The sequence below is a fragment of the Diadema setosum genome, chromosome 20 (genome assembly GCF_964275005.1).
Source record: "Diadema setosum chromosome 20, eeDiaSeto1, whole genome shotgun sequence".
Taxonomy (NCBI): Eukaryota; Metazoa; Echinodermata; class Echinoidea; order Diadematoida; family Diadematidae; genus Diadema; species Diadema setosum.
Window position 1 is genome coordinate 4,906,900 of NC_092704.1, and position 22,170 is coordinate 4,929,069.

At 38.3% G+C, this 22,170-nt stretch overlaps 2 protein-coding genes across 2 annotated transcripts in view; one reads left to right on the forward strand and one right to left on the reverse strand.

Annotated features, from left to right (window-relative positions):
* LOC140243673 (uncharacterized) overlaps nucleotides 1-8,982 on the reverse strand; it is a 101,880-nt gene extending 92,898 nt beyond the window's left edge. The window contains exon 1 of the mRNA XM_072323339.1: nucleotides 8,723-8,982. The gene's annotated coding sequence lies outside the window, so the exon portion shown is untranslated. The remainder of the gene's footprint in view (nucleotides 1-8,722) is intronic.
* Nucleotides 8,983-14,796: 5,814 nt separating this feature from the next.
* LOC140243669 (uncharacterized) lies at nucleotides 14,797-20,427 on the forward strand. The gene is made up of 2 exons (XM_072323334.1): nucleotides 14,797-14,868; nucleotides 18,406-20,427. The coding sequence occupies exons 1-2, from the start codon at nucleotides 14,797-14,799 to the stop codon at nucleotides 20,425-20,427; spliced, it is 2,094 nt and encodes a 697-aa protein (XP_072179435.1).
* The last annotated feature ends 1,743 nt before the right edge of the window (nucleotides 20,428-22,170 follow it).

Sequence of the window (22,170 nt, forward strand, 5' to 3'; positions counted from 1 at the left end):
AATCAATGTCAAAGGTCAAAGAAGTCAAAGGTCAAAACTCTGTGTAGATGTTTATAAGTCCTCACCTACAGTAGTACCTCATCATAAAGTAAACGGAATCGAAATCGGGTTAGAAATGGCAAAGGAGTAGCATTTTGTAGCCAATGCAAAATGTAGGTCAAAAGTCAATGTCAAAGGTCAAAGAAGTCAAAGGTCAAAATTCTGTGAAGAAGTTTTGAAGCCCTCACCTAGTGCATTCACATAAAGCAAACGGAATCGAAATCGGTATAGAAATATCGAAGGAGTAGAATTTTGTAGCAAAATGTACAATACAGGTCAAAAATCAAGGTCAAAGGTCAAAGAAGTGAAAGGTCAAAATTCTGAGTAGAAGCTTTGAAGCCCTCACCTAGTGCCTCATCATAAAGTAAACGGAATCGAAATCGGGTTAGAAATGGCAAAGGAGTAGCATTTTGTAGCCAATGCAAAATGTAGGTCAAAAGTCAATGTCAAAGGTCAAAGAAGTGAAAGGTCAAAATTCTGAGTAGAAGTTTTGAAGCCCTCACCTAGTGCCATCACATAAAGCAAACGGAATCGAAATCGGGCTAGAAAGGGCGAAGGGGTAGCATTTTGTAAATGTACAAAATGTACAATATAGGTTAAAGGTCAAGGTCAAAGGTCACAACTGAAATTCTGTGTAGAAGTTTCTAAGCTCCCGAGTAGTGCTATCATATAAAGCAAACAGAATAAAAATTGGCTCATAAATAACAGTGAAGTAGCAAATTGAACATTTTGATCACACACGGACACACACACGTACGGAGCCCATTTCATAGTCCCCTGCTCGAACTCGTTCGGCGGGGACAAAAAATGTAGGGCATTTTTGAAATCTCTAGAACAGGATTCCTCACTTTCCCAACTAATTTCAAATATTGTTCAAAGCGTCTTCACTATTGGGTAATTCCATGAAGTTGGGGCACTAAGTCTGACATTTTAGCATAACTTAATACTAATTATGCTATTGTTTTTAGGCTTAACATTTGTATTGAGACCATACATTTTCCTGGAAATTTTGTGCCATTCAGACTCAATTTTGATGAAGTTATTAAAACGATATGTAACAGTGTCCTGTAGCATCGTGACGTGTCCATGTAGCATCGTGATACTTAAAATCTGGTCCTAAAAGACAAATTATTGCAATCAGCTTGACCAAAATGTGATATTATACAAATAATACACAGGTGAGAGTGCGTTGGTGGAGATGAAGTGCACTTGAGGGTATTTACAATTGTGAAACATGTTGCACTACATTGTAAATACCCGAGAGTGAGTTGCATCTCCAACGTCACGAGCTTAAACCTGTGTATTATTTGATTTATAAAATGGGTCGAACACTAACAGCATTTTTCATGTACCTTTGTGGGTCAATACCGGTCAGCTACATGCTCAAAAGTCAAGATGTCCGAAGATGTTCGTCCCAAACATTTACGCACGTCGCACTCGGAAATCCCGCACATGTAAGTACTGTACATATAAGTGTATACTATGCAACATGTTATTGCAAGAAAGGCCGGCTAGCTGGCAGCCCGAACTACAATTGCAGAAGTTGTTTACAGGATTGACAGCGCGTATAGTAGCATGCGACGCACTTGTAACAACTGATTGAGTGTCCACTTCTAATCCTTATAGCATGCAGCATGGCTCCTACTAAAACACTGATCAATTCAGTGCTTATTTACGTCGATGTAGGGCAATTTGTCAATCAGCTGCAATGAAAACATCTCGACGGAAGAAATTCATGAATCACCTTTCCACAGTTTTACTTTTACAAGAAAATTACACAATGTGTCACTATGCTATGCGGTGTCCACCAAATGTCACAAAAAAAGGACACTGCATCGCATCGTGATACATTATGTAATCTTCTTTTAAAATTAAAACTGTGTACAGGAAATTTGAGATATTTAGGTATCTCATTCATATCTTGTAAATGTGCATTGGATCAAAATTTGGTCATGCTAATTGCCATAATTTGTCTCTCAGGACCATATTTTAAAATATCATGATGCTACATGGACACGTCACGATGCTACAGGACACTGTTACATATTGTTTAATAACTTCATCAAAATTGAGTCTGAAAGGCACAAAATTTCCAGGAAAATGTGTGGCCTCAATGCAAATGTAAAGCCTACAAACAATAAATGTATAGCATAATTAATATTGAGTTATGCCAAAATGTATTTTTTAAATATCACGATGCTACATGGACACTGCCCCAACTTACCCTATACAATGCCGATATCCTTTGTCAAAATATTTATCTGCACGATTAGCTTGGGGCCCAATTATTTTTTTTAAATCAAAATTCTTGCTTTAAAAAAACCCGGAAGGTTTAAATCTATGCAAAAATGTGGCCTCAAGCTCAAGGTGATAAGTGAAGAAATTTAAGGAATTTTTTTTTTTTAAATCTTCAGAAAAGCAAGATTTCTCACTCTCCCAACTAATTTCAAATACATTGTATTGTTAAAAGCATCTTCACTACTGCAATGAAGATATCCTTTGTCAAAATATTTATCTGCCACATGTCTAAACAGCTCTTTGCACAATGCAGAATGTTAATACTTAAAACTTGACATATTTCTTGCCAGGTTTGCACTGCTAAAAATTCAAAATTCATTTTTAATACCATCACAGCCATGGTAGTTGTCACGGTTGATTCCTTGTATCTGGAGGTCTCCTGGCAGTGAAGATTCCACCTTGACAATTGTATCAGTGGTATACAAGGAATCTACCGGTCCATCAAACACTGTCAAACCATCAGTTTGGTAAGTTGGAACTTGCTGTCTTTGGACTAGAACCACTTTGTCATCAGATGCCACTTTTATGGTTTGAGAACAATGCGTGTTGATTACATTCCTATAACCATCATAACATGGTGGGGCGGGAATCTCTTGGGTGTGTCTGGATCCATGTCTTGTTAGATGCTGTCTGAACTCTTCACTGCTTGTGAATGCTTCTCCACACTCCTCACACAGAGGTAGCTTGTAAGTCTTGACCAGGACTTCTCTTTCCTTCTCCAGTTTTGGAATGGAGGAAATTGAGCATGGGTTGGTATCACATTCTTCTGGAAGTGGGGATTGAAAGACATACATTGTAAAGAATTAGAAGTTACCGACACCATGCATGAAGATGTTAATCATAAAGTCCATTTACTTAGAAATGGGACACACTTTTGGGAGTGACAAGGTGAACTGTATGTGGCAATAAATGCTTTGGTTTAATACTACTGTAAAAGTGGAAATTTTTCGCGGTGTTCAAATTTTCGCGCATTTCGCGAACCAGAAACTAGCGCGAAAATAAAAGCACGCGAATATTTTTGCTTGCCATATGTGCCTGTGCGTGATGTCTTGATTCCGCGGAATTAAAAACACACGAAACTCTTCTGACCCAGCCAAGCGCGAAAATATCCACTTTTACAGTATTAACTATACATTACAATTTTAACCCTAATAACCCTATTCGCATGTTTCGCATGATTATTCCACAACATGTTATGCTCTCACCGTGACATTTTATGACCTTTCAAGTATCGCGCAACTTTTGAGACCAAATTTGTCGCTCCCGGGCATACTGTTTTGAAGCTACGCCCTTTTGAAAAAGTCTCTCGACCCAAAAATTGCCCTAACACGTGATTTTGTGTACAAATCCAATGTAAATTGTGTTTTTGCAATGAATTTATATACAAATAAATATTTTTACTTTCAATGGTTGATGATTTATTTTAGCTTGATTATGCTTTAAAAAGTTTCTGCGACAAATTTTGACGAAAAAACAACAAAAACAAAAGTTAAAATAAATTCAATGAGCAAAATACATAAAAAATAAGTATGAAGCCGAATTTTGCTTCAATATTACTGTTGAGGATATTGAAAAGAATAGGTTCATCAAAAATTAGAAGTCTTGGAGCTTTATTTTTCTATTTTATAGGCAAATTATTATCTTTTGGCATTTTTATAACTTAGCACAAATTAACTAATATAAAATACATGTACATACATAAACTATAATGTGAAAAATCTAACTATGCACTCTTGTAGATTACATTGGCCTCTACCTTCGTGCAAATTTTTGCGAGGATCGCGCAATCCATGACCGAGATCTGAAGGGGGGCCAAAAAGGCCCCCTCGGTGGTTTCAAGTCCCTCAACAAAATCTGGTGGGATTAGGGTTAAATCCTAGCATCTGAAATTAGAAGTTACTGGCACCATTCATGAAGATTAAAAGTACATGTACATGATTATGCAGATCACAATGCTTATACATTTTAGTATTGGAAATGTATTCCTGGGGAGTAGGTAAAAGCAGAATTGTCTCTGTGAATGGTTGGCACAATGTACACACACGTGGATGAAATAAAAACAGTTGCTAAATTGCATTAAGAAAAGATTATAAGTTGTGAAACTCATATGAGATAAAATGGCGACCGCATGGAAGCGAATATGTGCTATTGTATTCGCGATAGCGAAGGGCTTTTTTCTTTAAATCTCTAGGGTCAAGGATATTTTAGGGTCTGTCGGCATATGCCAATACAATGTACATTTATTTTTCTTGGCCTTATATTTTCTCATACAGTGTACGTTCCTGCATTCTTATTGTTAGGCCAATAGTTTTACAAAAACTGTGTCAGTTTCACAGAAATCACTTTACATGCACAATGTACAATATTGTACCTGCTTCAGTGATGTTGTCCATAAAGACCACCTTCCACTGGGATGCATATTCTGCTGCTTCATTCTCATCATCTTCTTCCTCCATCTTAATCCATGAGACTGCCATGTCCATCTGTTGTAGGCCCTATACTGGAAGGGAGTCTGCAACTGAAAAAAAAAAAATCAAAGGGACTTAATCTGTGATCACATGAGATGAATGAGAGGTTTTACTGCACAGGACATGAGACCGCATGTGACAAGCATCACAAAACCAACAAAAAGCTGCACACCCCAATTTCGTGTGAGGACTAAAATGGTGAAAGAGGTCAACATAGCCAGTCTTGACTCTTTGACACGACTTTTTGACATGCTGCTTCTATATTTTTCGATTTCCTGGGAATGTAAAACAAATGGGAGATTACATTTTTATCTGTTTTATGGAAAACATTTTTTGTAGAATATTCTGATTAGGTATCTTTTCATGTTTTTTTTTTTTTTTTTTAACCCTGTTCACACTTTTTAATCAAATCACTTTTGAAAGAATACACTAAATGCTATTGACAGCGTTCAAAGTTGGTGTCAGTCTTACGATAGAACATGTGACCCGTCACTTGAAAATCAGCCATATGTCGCCGGCATCCAACTGAGAATAATTAGACTTTAGTTGAGGTACCAATAAAAAAAGAGGAAATTTTGACTTTTAGGCTGATTGGAAATCATAAAGTTTTATCTATCATGAGCAAAAATTTCAACAGGCCTACATCAATCTTACCAGAAAAGAGTGAAATATTCAATTATGTGTAAGTATTTTTTTTCCGGCTGCCCAGTTTTTGCTGAACAGCTTGAGCAAGGGCTGCTGTATGCTCAGCAAATTTCCTAAGTTTCCCCCTAGAAACTGCTCAAAGCTGACTGGCTGGTGATGACATTATTTCCCTGAAGTTGTTCATTGCCCAAGTGCAAATTTCAGACCATGATCGATATTACAACTCAAAGCATTTTATTGTTCTATTGAAGAGATGCAGACTTCGGTGTAATAGTTGAAGCAAACAATAATGACAGTGTGCGCCCTGTCGGGTGACCGGATATAATCCCGTAATCAGTTGTGGTCCTTTCTGTTGATTTACAGGTGCATGCCCCTCGCTTGGCAAATGAAATACAAAATGTAGTTCAATATTTTCTCTCTCATGCGACGAACAATCTTGGAACAAAAAGAAACCTAGAGCGAGCTTAAAAGAACAATTTTTCTCCATACATAATTACAAATTAATTCCAATGCTCATTAAGTTTGATTTCAAATATCACTTGATGTAAACTTAGTAAAATGCATCTTTTAACAAAATACGTAATACATCAAATTAAAGCTTTGAGACTAGAGTGTATAACCATCTTGTTACCAGAAAATTTGAAGAATCCCACTTGTAGCTGCTTTTGGTGTGGGAGGTCTCACGTGTTAACAGGGTGTGTTAATCCCATTAATGTCTTCATTGTTGTTGCTATAGATGTTGTTTCACATCCTGTCTTTTGTTCCTTTCACTGCACAGAGCACATAAATGCTGTAACACAAGATATATTCGTGGCATGAAAATTTCCCAATTACTACATTGGAGCTGACAGGCTTTCTTGCAGCAAAAAAAAAAAAAAAAAAATCACAACTTGCAAACCAATGGCATCCAATGCATGTTGTGTCTAGATCTTTCCTGTGTATTTTAATTTCACGAATTTTGGCACTTGCAAAATCAAAATGCAAGCAAACATTTGTTTTAAAGTATAAGACTGTCCAAACACTACAGAACCTCTTTGCTCAGTATGCACTTTTTCACAGGGTGTGCCTTCTTTCTAATCAACTAGCAGAGTCCATTTAAATTGTTTAAACTTTCCAGATTAGAATCTACACATGTACTCTTTCAGCTCAAATCTATCTATCCTATACCAAACATTCATCTTTGGCGACTACAGTATTTGTTGGGTTTTGTAATGCAGAGTCACATATTGTATGCCTTTTTGTTCATTCATGATACTTTACCTATCCAGTCTTTAAAGCCATATTCACAAGTGGTTCAAACATTTATGATGAAGTTCATCTAGTTACAAATTGTTGTTATTTAAAAAAGAAAAGAAAAAAGTTTTATTTCTGGGCAAAAAGTTGTCCAAACAAATACTTCCTAATCTAGGAGAGGGCAAAATTTTGTCTTTGCTCAGTACAAGTATTGACATGTCTGGTATAAACGAACAACTAAACAATGAAAATACATAGAGTGGATAACATTGTGACCCAAATTTCTATTTGTGACCCTGCACCTCAAAATAAACAAAAAGTCGCCAGACATGAATTTTTAGTTAATACCATATTCTGAAAGAGCAGACTTTAAGCTATAAAATGATGTATAACTCAAATTAAATGGACTCTCCAAACCTATCTAAATATTGGAAAGAAAGCACAAACTCAGGAAAAGTGTGAACTACAAATCGTGTACAAAGAAAAGAGGCTCTGAAGTACAGTGTCTATTCAAGCGCTTAATCTTTACCAAACCGTGCTGGCTGTGCAATGAATGGGACAAAAAACAGGAAGTAAACCACCAGAGTAACAACAATGAAGGGATTATCAGATTAAACTGAAATTAAGCATGCCTCATTAACACATTCTGTCCATAATTAATGCTAACTTTCAAAGCAGCAGCACTATCCTTTCAAAAGTTATTAGAGTTGAAAGTGAAGAGTGTGGACAAGGTTTTTCAGAAATGAAAAAGGGATTCCAAAGACACACCTGATCACACTATTCTACCAAAAATGTTCGAGATAAACTGCTAAAAAAAAAAAAAAAAAAATTTCCTGCCCTATCTATGATACCAAATTTTAGCATAATGTAAAGGAAGACCCGCTCTTTCAGAAAATTTGAAAAAGTCAAGTTCGGCTAGGTTGACCCATTTCACTTATTTTCAGTCCTCACGCAAAATCAGTGTGTGCGACTTTATGTTCATTTTGAGGTGCACGGTCACATTTCATTGTAACTGGAATTTCATTATAACTGTGTTCATTATAACGGGAGTGCACTGTACAACCTTGAAATGTTCCACCTGATGTCCCATTCAGTGTAGAAATGCCCACAGACGTGAACTGTGCAAGTACAATGTAGGCCTACACATTTCTTTTTTCACTTGTTTTAGTACTTATAGGAAACCAAAACCCAAAGAGAAACATGGATTGAGTGAAAGCAGAAACATTAGTAACTTGTTAGAACACATCAGTGAAAGTTTGAGGAAAATTGGACAATCGGTGCAAAAGTTATGAATCTTTAATTTTAAAGTTTGGTGCTGGAACTGCTGGATGAGGAGACTACTAGAGGAGTATTGATGTCATGTGTGGACAACAATAGTCAATACAAAAGGGAATTCCACAAAAAATCACTTTTCTACCATAATGAAAGAGCACTTGACTGACTGCTTTCAGAAAGCATGGGAAAAATTGCTACCCTCGACATGTCAGTATCAAGTTGATGGAATATGTAATTTTCACGAACAATGAATTTTGTGGAATTTCCTTTACTTTTTATACCGTACTTTCTTTACGTTGTTGTCCACACATTCATGACGTCATATTCCTCTAGTAGTCTCCTCATCCAGCGCGGTTCCTACTGTACACCAAAACTTTAAAATAAAAATTCATAACTTTTGCCTCAATTGTCCAACTTTCCTCAAACTTTCACGGATGTGTTTTACTAATGTTGCTGCTTTCACTCAATCCACATTTCTCTTTGGGTTTTGGTTTCCTTTAATGAAAGAGCACTTAACTTGCCTCTTTTAGAAAGCAGGGCCAGGGGGTTAATAATCTAAATTACCGGTACCGGTACCTCTAAGTAACTGCGTCAGTAAGCGGCCGTGCAGCCGTTCGCGGCAGGTACAACATACACGGTAATATACAGCTAAACACAGCATTGCACTGTTACATGCACACTACACATATACTAACACACTAGCAATCAACAAAAACCAACCGATAAAATGGGCACAATCTCTGACGAAAGTGAAATTTTCTCACCTAAATGACAACATATCGCATCCAAAATGAAATTTTCGGTACTTCTTAACATAACAGTTAAGAAACAATGGTCCAAGAAACTGGATTTTTTTTCGTTTTCTCGATGTTCATGGATTTTGAAAACATATCCTCACGTAAAATAGAATTTTCGCGAGCCGATGTGGGCCGCCATTTTTTTCAGAAAGTGGATGTTACCATCGAAAAAAATGAGAAAAACACGAGAAAGACAACAACAACACCGCCAGAAGTGCGATCTTGTTTGCGGCCAATGCATGTGCGCACGCTATTTTCACGTGCTTTCGCAATGGGAATTGGCGCTTACGCAATGTTCGCGAGACATGTGAAGGCGTTCAGCTAAAGATCGCGGAGCACGCGCGTATTGCATAGGGATTGTTACGAAAGACCATTAGTGCCACGGAGAAAAAAAAACTACTATTTCTACTAATCTGTTTAAACAGATTATAATCTGTAATAACAGATTACGGTATTTCTACTAATCTGTTTAAACAGATTACATTACTTCAACTAATCTGTTTAAACAGATTATAATCTGTTATAACAGATTACGGTATTTCTACTAATCTGTTTAAACAGATTACGGTATTTCTTCTAATCTGTTTAAACAGATTATAATCTGTTATAACAGATTACGGTATTTCTACTAATCTGTTTAAACAGATTACGGTATTTCTTCTAATCTGTTTAAACAGATTACATTACTTCAACTAATCTGTTTAAACAGATTATAATCTGTTATAACAGATTACGGTATTTCTACTAATCTGTTTAAACAGATTACGGTATTTCTTCTAATCTGTTTAAACAGATTATAATCTGTTATAACAGATTACGGTATTTCTACTAATCTGTTTAAACAGATTACGGTATTTCTTCTAATCTGTTTAAACAGATTACATTATTTCAACTAATCTGTTTAAACAGATTATAATCTGTTATAACAGATTACGGTATTTCTACTAATCTGTTTAAACAGATTACGGTATTTCTTCTAATCTGTTTAAACAGATTATAATCTGTTATAACAGATTACGGTATTTCTTCTAATCTGTTTAAACAGATTACATTTCTTCAACTAATCTGTTTAAACAGATTATAATCTGTTATAACAGATTACGGTATTTCTACTAATCTGTTTAAACAGATTACGGTATTTCTTCTAATCTGTTTAAACAGATTATAATCTGTTATAACAGATTACGGTATTTCTACTAATCTGTTTAAACAGATTACGGTATTTCTTCTAATCTGTTTAAACAGATTACATTACTTCAACTAATCTGTTTAAACAGATTATAATCTGTTATAACAGATTACGGTATTTCTACTAATCTGTTTAAACAGATTACGGTATTTCTTCTAATCTATTTAAACAGATTACATTATTTCAACTAATCTGTTTAAACAGATTATAATCTGTTATAACAGATTACGGTATTTCTACTAATCTGTTTAAACAGATTACGGTATTTCTTCTAATCTGTTTAAACAGATTATAATCTGTAAAAACAGATTACGGATCCTACTTTTGTCACTTCCCCTGCGCTGCATGCGCGTTTTATAGTGGCTGTGATCACGGCACCCGCACATCATTTAGCTGGCGAGGGGCATGCCGGTGGCATAGCTCATGTCTTGTGAGAACTTGGACTGGACAGCTTGCCCTGAGTTTCGGGTAGGACATCATCGGAAGATTCGTAGTCTGTCATATCGTAGATATGCCTGCTTTTCATTGTGTAAGATTACTCCCCCCAATTAATCAATGATTGAATGATAACAATAATATTGGCATTATCGTGGTTTCTCTCACCACGCATTTCATACTCCATTCATTACCGTTCATTTCGTCGCTGCTGGTGATTAACTCCCACCGCTTTGCACACAGTGAAGACGTGCGCGCTCGTGAGTGGTGACAGAAACCACGATCTTACACTAACAGTTAAAGTTTGATATATCTTAATTCTTATCTAATGCAGGCGTAGAAATAGACCTAGATCGATCTAGTCTAGATTCTAGACCTAGATGATCTGAAGTTAGTCCTAACGTTAGTTCCCTTAACTTTACGTTAGTCCTAAAGTTAGTTCCCTAAACTTTAGCCTTTAGTTTTAGGGGACTAACATTGGGACTAACTAGGACTGTAGCTCTAGAATTTAGACTAGATCTAACAACTGTTGGGTCTATGTCTACGTCTGAATTAGATAAGAATCAAGATAGGGGACTGGGGTCTAACACTATCAGTGACACTAGTAACAGCAACTCAGATGTAGATCTAAATAGACTAGACTAAATAGACTAGTCTAAATTAGACCTAGAGACCTAGGCTGGGGTCTAACTTCATTACATCTGGACCTAATCAGAAAAAAATCTGTCAGGTTGGATGAGTCTTTGAACATTTTATTTTTAAGCTCTCTTCGAGAAGAATACGGCGAAGCCAGATGTAGAATCTAGTCTCAGTGGAGCAGATATAGAAAGTGGTCTAGGGTCTATTAACGTTAGTCTGTAAATCTAATAGTTAGAGTCTAGGTCTATTACTTTTAGATCTATACTGTAGACTATCGCCGAATGAAATCACCCTAGTCTAGGCCAGGGTCTAGTTCTATATTGATTTGTGTGTGTGTGTGTTTATAAGCTGACTGTATATAGACCTAACTTAGTCCGATTGCAAGACACCCCTTATGGAATAGGGCCGCCTAGGGCCAGTAGGGGGTCTCATGACTCTGGATGGTCTCTGCTGCCAGTGCTATTTTGTGCAAACGTTAATTATCAGATCGCACTGGGTCTGGGAACTGCATATTATTTCATTTATTCTTAAGTTAAACTGCAAAACAAAATCCCTAAAACCTTACTAAACGAGTTTTATTAGGCCTACTCTTTAAAAAAAAAGCAACAACAACAACAGCAAATGGATCACTCAGTTTTGTTGCTCCTCTTGACTTGAGATAAGAGAATAGGAACAGCAACAAAAACAACAAAATAACTTTGATTTTTTAGCGATATTTCCATCAAACTGGATAAAGTGCCCGTCATTCGACCGCAAATAATAACTTCACATTTTCACACGCAAGGGCACTTAAGTATCAAAAAACACATGCAAATCAACACATCACATCATTGGTGCCGGAAGCGGGGGGGGGGGGGGGGGGGGGGGACAGGAAGAGGAAGAAAAAGGAGAAGAGTTGGAAAGAAAATGTTGTATTAATGTACACTGTAACTTAGAAAAATGTGTTATTTTTTTTGCTCGCTCCCTTTGCTTGCTCACAAAATGAAAGATTATATGTGTAATTTATGCCAGTGCTCGCAACCAGCTCATTCACTTCGCTCCCTCGCTTTCAAATTTCTTTGAAAATTTTTACGCGTCGTATCGCCCCCTGTGTATGCCACTGAGCCCCCTCCCCTTCAAAAAAGGGAGCCCCCTGGGATGTTTGCCCCCCCCCCCCCCCAATCCAGAATTGCTTCCGGCGCGCCTGCATTACACACAGAGAAAAAGTCACTGACGGTGATCTAAGTTCAGTAGTGAAATTCCAAAACAATGTCAACATTTAAAAATCTAGCTTCCATCGTCAATATGGGGGCTTAGGCACAATATTTCCAGGCCAAAGCATGTGGTGCTTAAGTCTGGTCTTTGAGAACCGGTCGGCTAAAATGTGCTAGGACTTATATTATTATTAAGGGTTAATGAATGGAGCCGCTAATAATAATATATTATGCATGGGGTTTGACATTTAATATGGTCTTCAAACGTAGTAATAGTTTGTATATGTATCACGGGTAAATCGCATTTAGGCAAAGTTTCATTTTGTCTTAAGTGATAACCACTTAGGCTACTTATCAATTAGTCTACTGACCAGTTAGTCTAAAGTCTAAAGTACATTTGGTGTAATGGCCATTTGGTCTAAACTCTATGACCATTTGGTCTAATGACCATTCAGTCTAACGTCTAATTGGTCTGTCCATTCAATCAAGTCTAACACCACTTAGTCTGTTTGCCAGTTGGTCTAGTCACCAGCTTGTCTAATATTTGATTCGTCTAATCATCATTCTGTCTATTATTCATTTTTAGCTCACCTGAGCCAAAGGCTCTTAAAAGTGAACTATTGCGATCGCCCTTCGTCCGGCGTCCGTCGTGCGTCGTCCGTCGTGTGTAAACTTTTTACATTTTCATCTTCTTCTTGAAAACCCTAGGACCGATTTTCATCAAACTTGGCAGGTAGCATCCCTAGGGGGTTAGGAACTTAATTTCTTAAAATGGGCACCATGCCCCACCCAGGGGGCCCCCAGGGGGGCCCAAACCCCCCAAATTAAAGAAATCTGTAAAAATCTTCTTCTCTAGAACCAGAAGTGATAGAGCTAAGTTAATACTATGAGTTAGTACATTGATGACTGTAGTTTCAAGTTTGTTCATGACAGAATCAGGGGTGCCCCCCTTGGGACCCAGGGGAGGGGGTGGGGAGGGGTCCTAATGGGGCCTAAATTGTACATTTTCATCTTCTTCTTGAGAACCCCATGACCAATTTTCACCAAACTTGGCAGGTAGCATCCCAACGGTTAGGATCTCAATTTGTTAAAATGGGCACCATACCCAACCCAGGGGCCCCCAGGGGGGCCCAAACCCCCAAAATGAAGGAATCTTTAAAAAAATCTTCTGTAGAATCAGAAGTTATAGAGCTAAGATAATACTATAAGTGAGTACATTAATGACTGTAGTTTCAAGTTTGTTCATAGCAGATCCAGGGGTGCCCCTCTTTGGGGACGAGGGGGGTGGGGGGTTGGGAAGGTCCAAATGGGGGCCTGAATTGTACATTTTCATCTTCTTCCTGAAAACCTCATGATGGATTTCGTCAAACTTGGCAGCTAGGTAGCATCCCTAGGGGGTCAGGATCTCAATTTATCAAAATGGGCACCATGCCCCACCCAGAGGGCCCCAGGGGGCCCCAATCCCCCAAATTAAGGAATCTTAAAAAAATTTGGGCCCTTATTGTACATTTTCATCTTCTACTTGAGAATGCCTGGTCAAATTTTAGTAGAGCTGTGAATAATTTAGATTAGTGACTGCGTGAAAGGTAAACTTGCGATACTCAGGTGAGCGCTAGACCCGCGGGTCTCTTGTAAGTTTCTAATTACCTTTATGTCTAATTCACATTTGAGCTAAACCCACTTTGGCTAATATCCACTTAGGCAACTTATCACTCTGTTGAATAGGCCTAACCATTTAGGCAAAGTTTCATTATGGGGGGTTGAGTGATGCCGAATATCCTCGGCCACGGAGTAAAGGACTGAGCAGGGAAAGGGTTTGGGAGGTTCCAACATGAAGGATAGACTAAATAAGCGGGGGGGGGGGGGGGGGATGTAGGACCTGTTTTTTTGCTGCCAGTTAACCACAAAAAATGTTTTCAAACAATACCACAGAGGTACATCCTCATTACTTGAATGAAAACTTTAGGCGATTTGAACCTTTACTCAGAGTATGAACCATATTTCGTTTTTTTATTTTGCGAGCAAGCGAGGCAAGCCAGCTGAAAATTCCACCTTCTAGCTATAAAAAAAAAAATGTTACTTGTCCTCAAAGTACACTCAAGCAATGTAGATAGCTATATAGACATATCTGTACTTAGTTTCTCTTGACATAACAGCTGTCATCCACACAACACTTGTTCACCTTAGTTTGTGTTTATTATTGTGTTTATCTATATCTGAACTTAATTTCTTTTGACATAGCAGCTGTCATCCACAGAACACTTGTTCACCTTAGTTTGTGTTCATTTATCATCCATTTGGTGTCTATTTTTGTCATTTCTTGATTGTACAGAGTCGATGAAGGCCAGGGGCCGAAAGCTTGTATAAAATAAAGAAAGGAATTAAGCGCTACGTCAGTTCCCTTATCTCATTCTTTCGCATATATATTACTTTGATTTCGAAATACACATTTCTGTGTGATTTGGTAGAATAACTTGGCAACATAGGCCTACATGTATAATCATCTAATTTTTACAAGCACCTCCATGATTATTAGATTAATGTCTAATTAACACTTTTTTGTTGTTTATTGTAGGTTTATCAAGATGGATTTGTGTGCATTTATGGAGGAAAGAGGCATGGACAGAAGTGTTATAGAACGGATGAGAGAAGAAAAGGTGAGATCAATTTTTGAAATAGTTGGGGGGGGGGGGCACTGTCATTACAAGTTGGACACCATGCTCGTACATGAACTTTCAAAATGGACCCTAAACAAGTAATTAGACTTCATCTCAGAATACCCAAACAAGTATTAATTTTGTCAGGTTTTTCCCACTCTAAACAAGTAAATTAGCTGTTGTAAAAGTATACCCTTTTCCCCGATTTTGTCAAGTTTGATATCCTTTTCACTGTATGCGCATACATCATCTGTGAAACACAACCCCTTTTATGTTCTTTTCTGTACGAGCATGGTGTCCGCCTTGTAATGGAAGTGCCCCCCCCCCGGGGGGGGGGGGGATAGTGTCCTAAGGCTTGTATAGGGGCAGTTATTATGAGAGTGGTATGATATATCTTATCCATGAAATAAACATGAAACATTTGCATTTGTATAGCCAGGGCTCCACACTAACTCTTTTGGTTAGAGGTCCAGACATCCCAGGCTCCCCTTGTATTGGGCTCTGTATTGAAATTGTTCACTTTTGGGCTCCCAGACCTGAATTTTAGGCGCCCATGTGTTCCGGGTGCCTGCTGATATCAAGCCGTGGTATAGCTAAGGAAATGGTAAAGCATAAAGGTAAAGCTTTTTATGCCTCCGCCACGAAGTGGTGCCGGAGGCATTATGTTTTCGGGTTGTCCGTCCGTCCGTCCGTCCGTCCGTACATCCGTCCACATTCGTTTACGTGAGAACTTGAGTAATTGTATCCCCCGAACAGAGTTCGGAGGATACTATGGATTTGGCCTCGTTGTGCCGCCGTCTCCGCCGCAGAGATTTTCTTGTGAGCGCTCTACCGGCTGCAGTTCTTTTCGGATCATCTTCAAATTTGGCATATAGGTGTATCATGGTAAAACAAAGAAGCCTATTGTTTTTGGTGGTGGCGCCCTTGCTTGTTCCGTCTTTATACATGAAAAGGTAAATTTTTCAGGGTCTGCTTTTGTGCACAATACTGGCCATGTTTCTTATCCGATTTTTTTCAAATTTGGTATGTAAATGTGTCATAGTCAAGTCTACACACCTATAGGGCTCACACCCATAAATATTTCCCCATAGGGATGTGTGTTAAAAATCAAATTTCAAAAAATTCTGTAAAACAGCTGGGAGAAATGAGGTGTTTCAGCTTCACTAACCTGGATAAGTTAGATATACCCTTTCATCCATCAAATTCTCAGGGTGGATAATTCAGTTCAAATTCTGTCCAGGGGTCCGCAAAGCCAGACTACGAGTTCTTATCACTCAAAAAATCACCCATTTTCCGTACACGTACCCAATGAAATATAGTCCCCTCAAATTCCACCAGAAAATCTTTCATCTTCCAACCAAAATGCAACTTGTAGAGGAATTCATACTCAATATCTACAGCTATTCAGTTTTTTGCCAAACTACATCATTGATTTTTAATCAATTTTTTTCTTCATTTATTTTGGTATCTTTGGTACGAATTTGTGAAGGGGCCTGGGGCATTCCCTTGTATTTACGGGTGTGAGCCCTACATGTATACCTATTGGTAATGCTGCCCCCACTGTTCTACCTTTTACAGGGTCAAAGGTCACCCTGATCAGGTCAGAATTTGGAAAAGTGCTTATTTATGCAATAACTTGATTATTACTCAATGGATTTTATTTAGACTTGCTAAGGAGGCGTGTGGGTGGTCATTCTACATGTAGGACACAACAGTTTGTGGTGAGGGCGCCCTCAGTGTTCCGACTTGGATGCCATATCACATTTCTTATGTGTGTTCTATCAGCCACATTTCTTGTCCGATTTTCTTCAAATTTGGCATGTAGGTGCATTATGGTGAAATGAAGACACCTATTGTTTTTAGTGGTGGCGCCCTCGCTTGTTCCGTCTCTATACACCAAAAGGTAAATATTTCAGGGTCTGCTTGTGTGCGCGATCCTGACTGTGTTTCTTGACCGATTTTTTTTTCAAATTTGGTATGTACATGTAAATGTGTCATAGTCAATTCTACACACCTATACCTATTGGTAATGCTGCCCCCACTGTTCTGCTTTTACAGGGACAAAGGTCACCCTGTTCAGGTCAAAATTTGCAAAAGTGCTTATTTATGCAATAACTTGATTATTACCCAATGGATTTTATTCAGACTTGTAAAGGAGGTGTATGGGTGGTCATTCAACATGTAGGACACAACAGTTTGTGGTGAGGGCGCCCTCAGTGTTCCGACTTGGATGCCAGATCACATTTCTTGTATGTGCTCTATCAGCCACATTTCTTGTCCGATTTTCTTCAAATTTGGCAAGAAGGTGCATTATGGTGCATTATGAAGAAATGAGGACAATATGGATTTGGCCTCGTTGCGCCGCCGCGTCCGCGTCCGCCGCAGAGATTTTCTTGTGAGCGCTCTGCTGGCTGCAGTTCTTCTTAGATCATCTTCAAATTTGGCATGAAGGTGTATTATGGTAAAACAAAGACGCCTTGTAGGAAGTGGGTCCGGCAGCAGCTCCTAGACCACATATACACCAGAGACTGTGTTGTACTGCAATCAGGGGTACTACACACCTACTACAGTGATCACGACCCAGTGTATTTGAAGACTCCTACTAATAACCTGTAGTGGCACAAGGTAAATTCTGTGACAACAACTGAAAAATACCCAAAGTGCAAACATTGGTTCCCAGTTGCCACATTATTCAACAGTTTAGCCTAAAAAAATCATCCAAATGGGGTATGGGGGGTGGGTTCGGGGGATACATGTGCTCGATCGGGTCCCCCGGCCGAGTGCTCTAGTTTTGGCTGGATTTTTACCAAACCTGGTCCAAGTATAAATTATGATGGGGCAATTACTTGATTAGATTTTGGGTGAAATCGGTAATGGCCAAAGGTCAAAGTTCAAAGTCAAATCATGAAATTTATCCGTCAATGCAATAACTTAAGACTGGAAAGAACAAATTTCCCCAAACCTGGTCCAAAATGATGAAGTGTGATAGGGTAATCACTTGATTAGATATTGAGTGAACTAGGCCAGAGGTCAAATTTCAGAGGTCTAGTGAAATGCTCAAATTTCACCCATTTTCCATATGTTTAAAGTGGCTCCGTGTACTGTCCTGAAACTTGGCATATAATCACCAGATAATGATTATTTGCCCACTACATTAACTTGTGGTCTCACATTGGCAGTATGTACTGCACCTTATGGGAGAAAAAATGTGATACTGCGGAGGCATACCAGTCGCCCTAGCGACATTTCTGGTTTGATGTTTCAATTTTATAATATGTTTCTTTGAATACATAGTTTGAATGCATTTCTTGAGACAGTGTGTAGTTATTAACCGGTATACATGCAGCAATCAAGTAAATATAAAAGACAGCACTCGACAAATCTTGCCCACCTTTGTCAGTGACGTTCATTTTGCACATGGTTAACATGGAATGCTTCTACGTTTTGGCCTTTCCTCAATTAGCCTTGTGCTCTTTTTTGCTGAAAAAAAATTAACTCTTTTTCATATGTATTCTCTCACCTTCTTGTTATTTACAGATTGATGCTTCCATTCTGCTATTGATGGATGAGGATGAGCTCAAGAAGTTTGTGCCACTATTGGGGGATAGACTAGCACTGCGCAAATTTTCAGAAGAAAGCACTCAGAAAGTGTCTACCAGCTCATCAAAGTCTTCCAAAAAAGACTCGCTTCTTTGTAAACTTAGACAGAAATTGGGGATGAAAAGAGATAGGGAGGTTGCTGAAAATAGTAGTGGGTATGAAGATTCTGCAAGTTGTTCCTATGGGAGAGCTCATAAAATGCTAGGGAACAAAAATGCTGAAAGATTGGACAGAAGAATAGATGTCGGATGGATGGACTTTGATCATATGTTAGGCAGATACAGGCAGGTACGTAAGACGAACGGAGGAGGCATCAGATCTCTGTCTGTGTCTAAGCTATGCAAGCCTGCTGAACTGCTACAAATTGTAGAAGACCTCTTCTTCCCGGATGGCATTTCAGCTAAAGGGGAAAAAGAAAACTTTGAATGCTCCTTGGTGGACTTTCGACAGCAGCCTCTTGAAGGAGATGTTGGACAACTCTACAGCAGATCAAAAATGCCAACCCTTAGGTTTTACCTGCGCACAGTGTCCAAAGTACAGGAGCATGGCAAATCTAAGGGCAAGTCAAAGGGCAAGTCAAAGGTCAAGAAGAGGAGGACGGTTCATGTGAGGGATCATGGATATGATACAAGTAGTAGTGAAGCTGATTTGCCTGAAATTTCGCTAAATTCTGGTGAACATTCTACAAGCACCCACTCTTCATCTTCATCTGTATGTTGTCTGGAAGATGACATCACCAAGTCCAGCACCTTATTTTCGGGATTGAAGGAACTTGCAGACTCACCAACTATTTCATTTGGGCCATCGCACTCTACTCCGGTGCAGGAACAGCTCGATGTCACGATTAGGGACCCAGTTAACTCATTGCCAGCTGAACAGATATTGGCTGAAGTCATTACTGATGAGCCAACTGTATATGTAGAGCTGGTTGAAGAACAGACAAATGACTTTCCAACTAACCAAACACAATTTGAAGTTCTCCTCATTCGAAGAAGTTGTTTAATAACAGATATGATGAATGCTTTTTCGGACGAAAGCATACTGAAGGCTAATATTGTTGTCCATATGATTCTACAAAATGGGGATCTAGAGAAGGGCCAGGGTAACGGAGTATATAAGGATGCTATAACCCAATTTTGGGACGAGGTGTATGAACAGATGACAAGTGGAGACTCTTCAAGGATACCTGTCTTGAGACATGATTATGGGGAGAAGGAATGGCAGGCACTAGGACGCATCATCACAAAAGGCTGGTTGGACCACAAGTACTTTCCCATCAGGTTGGCACAAGACTTTATGGTTAATGCAATCTGGGGATCCACGTTCTGTAATGGTGACATGGTGGAGGCCTTCCTAAGTTTGCTCCCAGAATCAGAAAAGGAAGTCGTGAAATCAGCACTTAGCAATTTCCCCGAAGACAATGAAGAGCTCATTGACATCCTGAGTGGCTATGATTGTCGAAAGGTACCAACAAACGAAAACTTCAGCTGCCTCCTTTCAGAGTTGGGCCATAAGGAAATCATCCAAAAGCCAATGTACATTGCTGACTGCATGAGACCAGTCCTTCAAAACCTTCAGAATGAGCTGACCCAGGAAAGCTTAAGTGAAATATATGCTTCACTGTATCCGACATCGAAAAAAGTGATTGACAAGTTGGAGTTCTCAAGGGATCTCTCACCCAATGAGCAGGCGGTATCAACGTACCTGAAGAAGTACTTGCGGTCACTAAACCAAGGCATGCTGAGAAGATTTCTTAGGTTCTGTACAGGATTAGATATTCTCTCTAACTCAGATATCAGGGTTACATTCTGTTCCTTGGATGGTCTCCAGAGGAGGCCCATTGGCCACACTTGTGGTAACGTGATAGAATTGCCATCCACCTATGATAACTACGTAGAGTTTAGACAGGAGTTTAATCACATTCTACATAGTGGTCTATGGGTTATGGATGCTCTTTAAATACTTTTCAAGGAAAGGAGCTATACTCAAGAATGTTGTGCAGAATTACAAACTGCTAGGTTGAATGTGGAAGAGAGTCACATAATCTTGAATGAAATACTCTTTTTATTGTTTCACAAAACCTATCACTGGGTAATATTTGTTTTATAAGGTTTGAATATGATTGACTTTTTTTATCAGACTGCATGGTCATTGTTGATTAAACAGGGTATATTCATATCAGACTCCTTTTTAGGGTTATGGTTACAATTATTTTACCTTTGTCACGGTAATCTGACAGCTCTTCTGTGCTCGGAGACGAAGTGGGGACTATAATTTTACGTGTGACCTGAGAAAGAAGCAGAATCGTATGTATATGGTAATAAAGGCTTTGGAATGATATGTATTTTCAAAGCCTTTGTAGGTTTCATCTTATGGTGATTGAACATACCATTGTTCAAGATCAGCGCTCTAGTTGTGTATTTGGTTTGTGTTGAGGGTTTTGACTGTAACAGTTTGCCAAAGTTAATGTTATAGTGGTTATTTTAAAGGAAGGTTTTACTACCACTTAGGGGTCGAAGTTAAAAGATCAATGCTCATTTTTAATGAAAATATGTACATGTTTATACTGGGTCTAAGTATTACCTCAGAAATGGACTTTAATCTAAGTATCATGGAATGATAAATTACTGGTAAACTTTATTATTTGATCCAAGATTCAAAGTCAAAGGTCACAAAAGTCAATTTACACCAAAAAAAAAAAAAATGACACGTTTGGGGGCTATTTCAGTATTGGTGTAATTGCTAGGAATGGCAAGGCTGTTGGCAACATAATTGTTTGTGCAGGTACAGTGTTTTCACAGATGGCGGAGGCCTATGTATCTGTAGTTTTTAATGTACATGTATGACTGTGCACAATTCAACCATAGGAGGGGTTGTCAATAGGATATCTTGAAATATTGATTTATATGCCATTGTTTCATATTTCATGTTTCAAGGGGAATGGTATGTATACGATTTAGTAATAAAGGCTTTGGAATGATGTGTATTTTTCGAAAGGTTTCGTAGGTTTGATCTTATGGTGATTGCACATACCATTGTTTAAAATCAGCACTCTAGTTGCGTATTTGGTTTGTGTTGATGTTAATATTTTTATCTAAGGTTTTGGCTGTAACAGTTTGCCATAGTTAATGTTATATTGGTTATTTTAGAGGAAGGTTTTATTACCATATAGGGATCAAAGTTAAAAGATCAATGCTCATTTTAATGAAAAGTTTTACAGTTTTATACTGGGTCTAAGTACTACCTCAGAAATGGACTTTGCTTTAAGTATCATGGAATGATATATTACTGGTAAACTTTATTCTTTGATCCAAGATTCAAAATCAAAGGTCACAGAAGTCAATTTACACCAATAGATATGACACATTTTGGGGTTATTTCAGTATTGGTGTAATTGTTAGGGATGGCAAGGTTCTTGGCAACACATACAGTTGGCAGCAAAATTAATCAACCCCCTCACGTTTTATACATTATCAACACTATAAATTGTGTTGGAATTAAGAAACAGTTTTCCAGTTATCATAAAACCTATCACATTGTATATCAATAGAAAGGATAATGTATTGCCTTTACTTTCCACCCGTTATGTAATTGTGATCACCCATGCATGAAGAAATATGATCCATTATGTAAAATAATGTATATTTTCTTACCTTTGTGTGATTATTGAAGCGTAACTTGCAAACCACCAATGATCACAAA